The sequence below is a fragment of the Nerophis lumbriciformis genome, linkage group LG30 (assembly GCF_033978685.3).
Source record: "Nerophis lumbriciformis linkage group LG30, RoL_Nlum_v2.1, whole genome shotgun sequence".
Taxonomy (NCBI): Eukaryota; Metazoa; Chordata; class Actinopteri; order Syngnathiformes; family Syngnathidae; genus Nerophis; species Nerophis lumbriciformis.
Window position 1 is genome coordinate 28,452,587 of NC_084577.2, and position 12,500 is coordinate 28,465,086.

General features: G+C 36.3%; 1 protein-coding gene across 1 annotated transcript in view; it reads right to left on the reverse strand.

Annotated features, from left to right (window-relative positions):
* Positions 1-12,500, reverse strand: part of dync2h1 (dynein cytoplasmic 2 heavy chain 1) — a 437,107-nt gene that overhangs the window by 94,206 nt on the left and 330,401 nt on the right. The window contains exons 68-74 of the mRNA XM_061925863.1: positions 11,859-11,879; positions 8,013-8,111; positions 7,722-7,845; positions 6,737-6,900; positions 6,553-6,672; positions 5,485-5,619; positions 2,019-2,162 (exon numbers count right to left, since the gene is read on the reverse strand). Of these exons, the coding sequence (XP_061781847.1) occupies positions 2,019-2,162; positions 5,485-5,619; positions 6,553-6,672; positions 6,737-6,900; positions 7,722-7,845; positions 8,013-8,111; positions 11,859-11,879 (807 nt within the window). The remainder of the gene's footprint in view (positions 1-2,018; positions 2,163-5,484; positions 5,620-6,552; positions 6,673-6,736; positions 6,901-7,721; positions 7,846-8,012; positions 8,112-11,858; positions 11,880-12,500) is intronic.

Consider the following 12,500-nt stretch of genomic DNA (forward strand, 5'->3'; position numbering starts at 1 on the left):
TTATTTTTTAAATGATTTCACAATTGATTTTTTTATTATTTCACAATTAATTTTTGTATTATTTCACAAGTAAATTGGAATAAAATACATTTATATGTTACTCAATTCTTGTAATTATTATAATGTAAATTAATTCAATTCAAAAGTGCACATATATTTATTTTTTAAATTATTTCACAATTGTTTTATTATTTCACAATTATTTGTACTATTATTTCACAAGTAAATTGAAATAAAATAGATTAATGTTACTCAATTATTGTAATTATTATAATGTAAATTAATTAAATTTAAAAGTGCACATATATTTATTTTTTTATTATTTCACAATCATTTTTATTATTATTTCACAATAATCTTTAAAAAATTATTTTACAATTAAATTGGAATAAAATAGATTAATGTGTTGTTCAATTTTTGTAATTATTATAATATAAATTAATTTAATTTAAAAGTGCACATATGTTTTTTTATTATTTCACAAGTAAATTTAAATAAAATAGATTCATATGTTACTCAATTCTTGTAGTTACTATAATGTAAATGAATTAAATTTATAAGTGCACATATATTTATTTTTGTAATTATTTCACAATATTGTTTTATATTTTTTCACAATCTTTTAAAAAAAATTATTTTACAATTAAATTGGAATAATATAGATTAATGTGTTATTCAATTCTTGTAACTATTATAATATAAATGAATTTAATTTAAAAGTGCACATATATTTATTTTTTAAATTATTTCACAATTTTTTTTTTTTTATTACTTCACTATAAAAAAAAAGATTTCACAATTAAATTGGAATAAAACAGATTAATGTGTTATTCAATTATTGTAATTATAATAATATAAATGTATTTAATTTAAAAGTGCACATATATTTATTTTTTAAATTATTTCACAATTATTGTTTTTATTACTTCACAATAAAAAAAAAGATTTCACAATTAAATTGGAATAAAACAGATTAATGTGTTATTCAATTATTGTAATTATAATAATATAAATGTATTTAATTTAAAAGTGCACATATATATTTTTTTAATTATTTCACAATAATTTGTATTATTATTTTACAATAATCTTAAAAAAAATATTTCACAATTAAATTGGAATAAAATAGATTAATGTGTTATTCAATTTTTGTAATTATTATAATATAAATTAATTTAATTTAAAAGTGCAGAAATGTTTTTTTATTATTTCACAAGTAAATTTAAATACAATATATTCATACGTTACTCAATTCTTGTAATTACTATAATGTAAATGAATTAAATTTATAAGTGCACATATATTTATTTTTTTAATTATTTCACAATATTGTTTTTTTATTATTTCACAATCTTTTTTTTAAATTATTTTACAATTAAATTGGAATAAAATAGATTCATGTGTTATTCAATTCTTGTAATTATTATAATATAAATGAATTTAATTTAAAAGTGCACATATATTTATTTTTTAAATTATTTCACAATTATTTTTTTTATTACTTCACAATAATACAAAAAAAAATGATTTCACAATTAAATTGGAATAAAACAGATGAATGTGTTACTCAATTATTGTAATTATTATAATGTAAATGTATTTAATTTAAAAGTGCACATATACCGTATTTTTCGGAGTATAAGTCGAACCTGGCGAAAATGCATAATAAAGAAGGAAAAAAACATATATAAATCGCACTGGAGCCCGGCCAAACTATGAAAAAAACTGCGACTTATAGTCCGAAAAATACGGTATATATATATTTTTTTCAATTATTTCACAATAAGTTGTTTTTATTATTTCACAATTATCTTTTTTAATTATTTCACAATTTAATATAGCAGTCACAATTCAATGAATCATTATTTCAGGATGTATTATTGTAAATGTATTAAATAATGGAGGGTCCCAATCGAGTTGATATGAAAATTGACCTTTTTTGAGGGAACACATACTGGCGGGTCTTGCATTTTCTGGGAACTTGAAGGTTTTGTAAGAGAAGTGCAAGACTGGATCACCTGCTTGGCCTGAAGAGCCCTTTGGAAGAGCCTGAGGAACGAAGCCAGGCTGAAGCGGTACATGTTGTTGATCTTTGAAAGGTCCGTGATGACAAAATACATTTTGCTGGCGCTCTCTGCAAGAGGGAGGTAAGCATCGCGCTCCTGCAGGAGGAGGAAATAAATAGAATGAACACGCAGGAAAAGGAAGTCTCAAAACCATTAATTTTAGGCTTTAAAATGAGCTAAACTGCTATCTTAAGACATTAGCAAGCTAATGTTAGCATGATCACATAGGAAAAGTTAGCGTCTTTCTAAGATGGCACGAAGGATCAAAATTCATACTTTTTAGGTTCAAACAAATCCAATTAGATACAATGCTAGCATAAAATATTAGAATGTTAGAATGGGAACAGTTAGCATACTTGCAAAGTGGCAAAAACTATCCAAAACCACACATTTTAGGTTAAAATTAGCTAGCATAAAACATTTTCTAGTTATTTGAAATAAAAATCTAAAACGACTTCCGGACGGCTTCGAAGCAATTCTGGACCACCATCCGCCGCCTCGGGAAGGGGAAGCAGTGCACTACCAACACCGTGTATGGTGCGGATGGTGTTCTGCTGATCTCGACTGCGGAAGTTGTGGATCGGTGGAGGGAATACTTCGAAGACCTCCTCAATCCCACCAACACGTCTTCCTATGAGGAAGCAGTGCCTGGGGAATCTGTGGTGGGCTCTCCTATTTCTGGGGCTGAGGTTGCTGAGGTAGTTAAAAAGCTCCTCGGTGGCAAGGCCCCGGGGGTGGATGAGATCCGCCCGGAGTTCCTTAAGGCTCTGGATGTTGTGGGGCTGTCTTGGTTAACAAGACTCTGCAGCATCGCGTGGACATCGGGGGCAGTACCTTTGGATTGGCAGACCGGGGTGGTGGTTCCTCTCTTTAAGAAGGGGAACCGGAGGGTGTGTACTAACTATCGTGGGATCACACTCCTCAGCCTTCCCGGTAAGGTCTATTTAGGTGTACTGGAGAGGAGGCTACGCCGGATAGTCGAACCTCGGATTCAGGAGGAACAGTGTGGTTTTCGTCCTGGTCGTGGAACTGTGGACCAGCTCTATACTCTCGGCAGGGTCCTTGAGGGTGCATGGGAGTTTGCCCAACCAGTCTACATGTGCTTTGTGGACTTGGAGAAGGCATTCGACCGTGTCCCTCGGGAAGTCCTGTGGGGAGTGCTCAGAGAGTATGGGGTTTCGGACTGTCTGATTGTGGCGGTCCGCTCCCTGTATGATCAGTGTCAGAGCTTGGTTCGCATTGCCGGCAGTAAGTCGGACACGTTTCCGGTGAGGGTTGGACTCCGCCAAGGCTGCCCTTTGTCACCCATTCTGTTCATAACTTTTATGGACAGAATTTCTAGGCGCAGTCAAGGCGTTGAGGGGATTCGGTTAGGTGGCTGCAGGATTAGGTCTCTGCTTTTTGCAGATGATGTGGTCCTGATGGCTTCATCTAGCCAGGATCTTCAGCTCTCACTGGATCGGTTTGCAGCTGAGTGTGAAGCGACTGGGATGAGAATCAGCACCTCCAAGTCCGAGTCCATGGTTCTCGCCCGGAAAAGGGTGGAGTGCCATCTCCGGGTTGGGGAGGAGATCTTGCCCCAAGTGGAGGAGTTCAAGTACCTCGGAGTCTTGTTCACGAGTGAGGGAAGAGTGGATCGTGAGATCGACAGGCGGATCGGTGCGGCATCTTCAGTAATGCGGACGCTGTATCGATCCGTTGTGGTGAAGAAGGAGCTGAGCCGGAAGGCAAAGCTCTCAATTTACCGGTCGATCTACGTTCCCATCCTCACCTATGGTCATGAGCTTTGGGTTGTGACCGAAAAGACAAGATCACGGGTACAAGCGGCCGAAATGAGTTTCCTCCGCCGGGTGGAGGGTCTCTCCCTTAGAGATAGGGTGAGAAGCTCTGTCATCCGGGAGGAGCTCAAAGTAAAGCCGCTGCTCCTCCCCATGGAGAGGAGCCAGATGAAGTGGTTCGGGCATCTGGTAAGGATGCCACCCGAGCGCCTCCCTAGGGAGGTGTTTAGGGCACGTCCGACCGGTAGGAGACCACGAGGAAGACCCAGGACACGTTGGGAAGACTATGTCTCCCGGCTGGCCTGGGAACGCCTCGGGATCCCCCGGGAGGAGCTGGACGAAGTGGCTGGGGAGAGGGAAGTCTGGGCTTCCCTGCTTAGGCTGCTGCCCCCGCGACCCGACCTCGGATAAGCGGAAGAAGATGGATGGATGGATGGAATCTAAAAAAAATAAAAGGATAAAAAAAAACAAAAAAAAACAATAAAATAACTTAAGTACATAAAAAAAATATTAATAAAAAATGTATGTGTATTTATTTTAAAAACGCATTCACACGGAAGGTCTACCGAGATTGCATTTCCTAGTTCAGTGATTCTTAAAACTGTGCTACGCCTACCACACTACGCCAAATAATGTCATGTATTTCATTATTTAGGTAAAGTGGTTTAATTCCCTATATTCAAACACAGTGTTACTAATCAAAATGTGTGTAATGTGTGTAAAACTGTGTTGCAGTGGTCATAAATATGAAATATTTTATAAATGTAAATTAAATTCATTTATATTATAATAGTTACAAGAATTGAATAACACATTAATCTATTTTATTCCAATTTAATTGTAAAATAATTTTTTTTAAAAGATTGTGAAATAATAAAAAACAATATTGTGAAATAATTTAAAAAATAAATATATGTGCACTTATAAATTTAATTCATTTACATTATAGTAATTACAAGAATTGAGTAACATATGAATCTATTTTATTTAAATTTACTTGTGAAATAATAAAAAAATATATGTGCGCTTTTAAATTAAATTAATCTATATTATAATAATTACAAAAATGTAATAACACATTAATTTTTTTTATTCCAATTTAATTGTGAAATGTTTTTTTAAAGATTATTGCAAAATAATATTAACAATTATTGTGAAATAATAAAAAAATAAATATATGTGCACTTTTAAATGTAATTAATTTACATTATAATAATTACAAGAATTGAGTAAAAACCTCTGCCTTGTTGTTAATGAATACTTAGGCCTACTATGCTACTGTATTTTAATGTTGGTCTACTTGGAGAGCCAAGTGTTTTCTGAGGTACTACTTGGTGAAACAGGTTTGTTGTTCTTTGAAAAGAAATTCTACAAATAATAATAAATTAATAAATAAATGAAATAAAATAATTAAAATAAAATAAAATAAATAAAAATATATAAAAAAAGGGGATTATAGTTCAAACTACCAAAATGGCCGCCACATCCTTTGATTAGTCGGTCTGCGGCCCCTCAGTGGAAAAGGTTCAGGTCCCCTTGGACTACAACATTTACAACCACCACTGCTTCAGACTGCCGTTGAGCAAGGCAGCAGGTCACGGGCCAGCCTTGCTGCAGTTCTTCAAGGGCGTGGGAAGTACCTGGTCCAGAGAAGTCTGCAGCCGGTGGGACTCCAGTAAGGACTGCTGGATGAGGGCACTGCTGGCCTTGGCCTGGTTCAGACTGTCGATCAGCTCCCGGTTCTCCAGAATGTTCCCCTGTGACGTGGCCAGGGTCTGACCAGGCGACAAGAGCAGTTTTAGCGAGAGCAGTCTGACACAATCACGTTTGGAAGTGGCAGGAAACAAAATGCAAACATGAGACGGCTATGAATGTTAGGTTGTTTTGCCAGTACAGTGAGACCCGATTTGATTAACGTGGACCCCGACTTAAACAAGTGGAAAAACTTATTGGGGTGTGTCGGAGGCAGATATTTACATATATCCGAATTTAAGTTGTACTTCTTTTATTTCATAGTCATATTTGAAAACAGCTCGTGTTTTCCATTTCTTCTCTTGCTGCTCTGTCTGCAAGTAAACTGTGTGTGTTAACCTTGAGTTCTTTGGAATGTGTTTTGACTAGCATTTGTTTGGTCTACAGAGAGGGGACGAGAGAGAGGGACAGAAGAAGACAGACCATTTTGGGCGGCGCAATAGAATGTTCTAGGGTTAGACTGGTCTCAAAATGTATATTTGCAAAGCTTTGAAAATATACAACAAAATACCTATTCTGTCTCTGGTGGTTTTTCAACTCAGCTTTAAGTGTCGTAAAGAGCTTGGGAGCGAATTGTGACGTGAATTCCCTGGGAGGAACAACTGGTCCAAAACGCAACAGGTGTTACCATTTAGTGGTCAATTGTACGGAATATGTACTTCACTGTGCAATCTACTAATACAAGTCTCAATCAATCCAAAAAAAAAAAAAACATTTACAAACTTAACTGGGTTTGAAAACTGAAAAGTTTGTATAGTGAAGCACATCAAATCATTGAATTCTTTTTTTATTTACCATTTACACAACGTGACAACTTCACTGCTTTTGGGGTTTGAACGAATCTGGACAATAATCTAATATATACTTATAAAAGATTCAAAGTTTGTATCTGCGATTAACTGCAATGAGTTAAATGTGATGAATCACTACTATATATTTGACAAGTTAAAGAGTACCTCCAACAAGGACTCCTCCAGCTGTGCAAGCTGTATCTTCTTGTCTTCTTCGTGTTGCAGCAGTCTGGTCTTCTCGGTCTCTAACTCGGGTTTCTCGTGTTGGATGGTCAGCGCCAGGAGCTGAGGACGCCACAGAGGTTGAGCGACAAGTTGGAAGCTCGGAGAGCCGCAGCGGCTTGATCACCTGTCCTCGCAGGCCGGCCCGCGTGGTGGTGAAGTTGATCTCCGTAACCACGGAGACGGCGTCCGGTGGGATGAAGGGGGCAGGATTGCGCGTCGCCAAGAAGAGTCGGAAGTCCTCGTTGTAATCAATGACCTTGTCTCCGATCTGGACCACGTATCTGGGGCCTGCGTACATGTGCAGCAATGACTTCTCGGAATGGTATCGGTTGATATCGGAATCGGTAATTAAGAGTTGGACAATATCGGAATAACTGATATCGGCAAAAAAGCCATTATCGGACATCTCTAGTCAATACATATTCATTGTTTTTGATCATAAAATCCACATTTTTATTGCAATGTTTGAAAATGAGCTGATTATAACTGCTGTCCAGTTGTTACATATTGTTTTATTATATTATTTCAACTCACCTTTCATGCACAACCTTAAAAGTTTGGTGGGCAAAATGAGACAGAAAAAGAAGTGGCATAAAACACGTCCTAGAAAGTCGGAGAAAGTTCTACATGTAAACAAACTACGGTGAGTTCAAGGACCGCCAAAATTAGTAGGACAAAACGGCGCTCGCCAAATATTGGAATCAGTGAAGCATGTTTAATATAAACAGTGTGCTTGGTAACAATTAGGGAGGCTTGTGTCATGTTTGTCCTCCTACAGAAACCAAATTAAAACAAAAATATATTTTTTTCCCCTCATCTTTTTCCATTTTTCATAAATTTTTTGAAAAAGCTCCAGAGAGCCACCAGGGCGGCGCTGAAGAGCCGCATGCGGCTCTAGAGCCGCGGGTTGCCGACCCCCGGACTAGTCTCTTACGTGAATGAGCTAAATAATATTATTTGATATTTTACGCTAATGTGTTAATCATTTCACACATAAGTCGCTCCCGAGTATAAGTCACACCCCCAAACTATGAAAAAAACTGCGACTTATAGTCTGAAAAATACGGTATATGATGTATATAATGTGTTATATCATAATATTTGTGTACCTTGTGCGATGAGGTCCCTCCTCAACAGTGGGTAGAGCACAGGTTCCACTCCATCCATCTCTTGAATGATGAGAGTTTTTCCAAATCTGACCGCTAGTTCCAGTGTTGTCATGAAGTTGCTGTCCTAGTTGGACACACCACATGTTGTCAACAATGGGTAAAATACCAGCCTAACCTGTTTCCTGGTCAACAATGATAAGGAGGTTTCAAAATATTTCATGTGGTTGCCAAACTCCAATCTTATTTCCTGTGTGAGGCCAGGAAAACATCCATCCATCCATCGGTACTTACCTGCTGGTTGATGACCTCAAGGCGGTTCTGTGCCAGGTGTGCACACAACCACTCAGTGGCACGGGAAGAAGGGTCGATAAGGAAAGGACATGCAACACTCTGAGCAAGGGGAAAAAAACACATATTCATTGTTCAAATACTTCAAAGTGGATTAAATACAGAAACTGTCATGACTTGGTCTGGGGTGTGTGCTTTTCCAGGATGCAACGGAAAGTTGGCTCGTGCGAGACGGGAATGAAGGTACATGATTTATTATTATCAAAAAAAGGAATAAATGAAAGCGCGCACAGTGGCGGAGAATAAACTATAAAACCAAAAGACTATAGCAAAAAGTACAAACAAAAAACACGCACAATGGCGGAGAACAAACTATGAAACCAAAAAGACTATAAATATGGAACAAAAACTTACTTGGCTTGAGGAATTGACATGAAAAGAAGTATCAGGCATGAACAGAGCATAAATGTGTTGAGGTCGTCAGGACGAACAACAGAAAATGAATGAACTTAAATACTATGGACATGATTAGTGAAAGCAGGTGCGTGACTCAAAACGTGAAACAGGTGCGTGACGTGACAGGTGAAAACTAATGGTTGCTACGGTGACAAACAAGAGTGCACAATGAGTCCAAACGTGGAACAGGTGAAACTAATGGGTAATCATGCAAACAAGACAAGGGAGTGAAAAGCCAGAAACTAAACAAAACATGACTTAAAACAAAACATGATAATACAGACATGACAGAAACAAGACTATGATTATATTAGTGAAGTAGTCAGGACTACACTGTGTGTCCATTTCTTGCAAGAATAAGTCTATGTAAAATGTCAATGAGTGTATGAGAGGTAGCTTTATATGTTTTGTTTTCATGAAAACTTATTATTAGCCCCCGTACTTGTAAGAATATAATAAATGGTACATTATATCAATGCACCATGAATTGATTAAAAGTTATTCCCATCTTCAAAAGTGGAGATAAGCATCAGTTCACCAACTATAGGCCTATTTCTCTACTCTCACAATTTTCAAAAGTCCTTGAAAAATTATTTGTGTCAAGATTAGACAGTTTTATTGATAAGCATCACTTGCTAAGTGAACACCAATACGGTTTTCGACCAAACAGGTCCACTTCCATGGCAGTGATGGAACTAGTTGAGGAGGTAACCACTGCTATTGATAAGAGGGAGTTTGCTGTTGGCGTTTTTATTGACCTGAGCAAGGCCTTTGACACCATCCATCACACATTACTTTTGAACAAAATGCAGAGGTATGGTTTTAGAGGTCTTGCTCATGATTGGTTGAAAAGTTATCTTGGTGGTAGAGAACAGTATGTGCATATGAACAATGTAGATTCAGATAAAAAGATGATAACACATGGAGTGCCCCAAGGTTCTGTACTGGGACCAAAATTGTTTTTATTGTATATTAATGATATCTGCAAAATCTTTAAAAAAACTCAATTGTATTCTCTTTGCTGACGATACAAGTCTGTACTGTTCTGGGCAAGACCTTGGCCAACTCTTAGAGACTGTAGAGAGCGAACTCCACATATTAAAGCAATGGTTTGATGCCAATAAACTGTCAATCAACCTAAATAAAACAAAATATATAATTTTTGGAAATAGGAAAAATAACATACAGTGTCATATAAGAATTGATGATATGGAGATAGAAAGGGTGTATTCAACAACATTTTTGGGAATCTATATAGATGATAAATTAAATTGGAAACTGTACATAAATATACTTAAGACAAAGATGGCAAAAAATATTGCTATGTTACATAAAATCAAAAACTCCCTAAATCAAAAGGCTCTTAATATGTTATATAATTATTTCGTACTCCCTTATCTTAATTAGTGTGTTGAAATCTGGGGTAACAATTACAAAACAAACATCAACTCTATATTCTTACTTCAAAAGAAAGCGATTAGAATTGTAAATTATGCAGATTATCATGACCATACCAATGCTCTGTTTATTAAATTAAAAACCTTAAAACTGCACGATCTTGTTGACCTCAACACTGCTATTGTGACGTACAAAGCTCATAACCACATGCTGCCTCGGTGTCTACAGGAGAGGTTCAAACCCAGAGAGAATCCCTATGACCTCAGAGGTTCAGCTGTCTTCCAGAAAGCTAAGATAAGAACAAGCTTAAAAAGTAGATGTGTTTGTGTCGGGGGGGTTCAACTGTGGAACAGCTTGGATGATTCCTTAAAATGTTCCAGGTCCATTCACACATTTAAAAAAACACTTTAAGACTAATGTCTTGGAAAAATATATCACTCTTGAATCAACACAGTAGTTAATACTATGATCAATGGTAATTAAAATACTAAATGTGGGATATAAATAATAATGGAAGTATAATTGTTTGTATATAGTATATAAATTGGTACAAAGGTGTACAAGGATATTTCACATGCCTTTACTGTGTATATAATTGAACAGTGTTCATATTGTGTATAATGTGTATTTATAATATGTTGTACAAAAGACATTTCATAATTTTCGGAAGTTCATCTTGTACTTGACATTGTTTATAGGGTTAGGCGCTATAAGTGTTCAACTTCAGCCTAAACCCTTTCGGTCTGCAACATTTTCATTTTCAATCTATGAATGTACAACTGTTTGTTTATTTTGTTGACCATTGACCGAAGAATAAACTTTACTTACCTACTTACTATTAACGTGGACCCCGACTTAAACAAGTGGAAAAACTTATTGGGGTGTTACCATTTAGTGGTCAATTGTAGGGAATATGTACTGTACTGTGCAATCTGCTAATAAAAGTCTCATTCAATCAATCAAGCGTTTCCCCTGGAGGTTTAGTGCTCTAGTGCTGGTCTGGAAAAAAATAGTCGCACTAAATTCCAACCTCCTTTGTTTGAAGTTGTAACTAGGATAAAGTTGTTGCACATTATTCATCCATCCATCCATCCATCTTCTTCCGCACACTGTTCCACCTGCTGCCCTCTGGGAAGCGCTACAGGTGCATTAGAACCAAAACAAACAGGCTAAAGAACAGCTTCTTCCCCAGGGCCATAACCATCCTGAACGGACTGCCCCATTGTCCCTCATAACTGCCTTCTCTTCGGTGCAATAACCCATTCCACCAACCACCCTGTTTTTTTGTTGTTGTTTTTTTCATGTATATATTCATTTCACACCATATTCATTGCACTTCTACATTTTTTTATATTTTTATATATTTGCACATTGTTTTTCTAGCATGCACACATCACACTGTATGGAATGGCCTCAATCTCGTTACCTTGCGTAATGACAATAAAGCTGATTCTGATTCTGATTCTGATTCTGATTCTGATTATTCAGTCCCATGAATTAGTTTCAGTGCAAAACATGCATTCAATTCCAGTTTGATTAAAAAGATAAAACATGGTGATCTATGAATGCTAAAGACTTACTGTGTATTGAAAGACAATGTTATAAATATATGACACGATCCAAACAACCTTCCCTAGTCATGGTGCAAAAAAAAATTGCAAGTAACATAAAGGTCAACACATAAAGTCACACATAACACAACCTGCTCAGTGAACATTTTTGTTATTATGAACGTCCAAAACACCATAGAACATTCTAAATGACACCACTTTAAGTCCATCAGAGTGCATGCTGGGAAAATGCAAACTGAAGTGTCTCTGAGCATCAAATCAGACATTCTTTATATTTGTACAAGTCATAGTTGTTACGTCACGCTCACAAGTCATGTTTTCTTGATGTTGTACTGTACGTAAATATGTACAGTAACACACACACACACACACACACACACACACACACACACACACACACTGTGAGATGAGAGAAACTTCTTACCCGCAACTTCAGTTGACTGATCTGAAAAAATTAAAAACACAACAATTTATGAAAACACCATGTATGTACAGTTTGTACAGTATGTAAGTACAGTATGTACAGTATGTATGTACAGTATGTATGTACGTACGTACAGTATGGAAAGTATGTATGTATGTATGCAAGGAATGGAAAGTATGTATGTATGTATGTATGTATGTATGTATGTATGTATGTATGTATGTACAGTATGTATGTACAGTATGCATGTATGTATGTATGTACAGTATGTATGGACAGTATGTACAGTATGTATATATGTACAGAATGTACAGTATGTAAAGTGTGGACGTATGTATGTACAGTATGTATGTACAGTATGTATGTACAGTATGGACAGTATGTATGGACAGTATGTATGTACAGTATGGACAGTATGTATGTACAGTATGGACAGTGGCCCTTTTAGGTGGAATTTTCTTGGGACCTCACAGGAATGGGGGGTTTATTTACTTTTTTAAAGAATGTTCTACATATATTTGGTCTAAATCAAGTGTTTAATTACACACATGATATCACACACAAGTAAACACGCTGCAGGACTGCTTGTATCGCACATGATAACACACATGAGTAAACACGCTGCAGGACTGCTTGAATCGC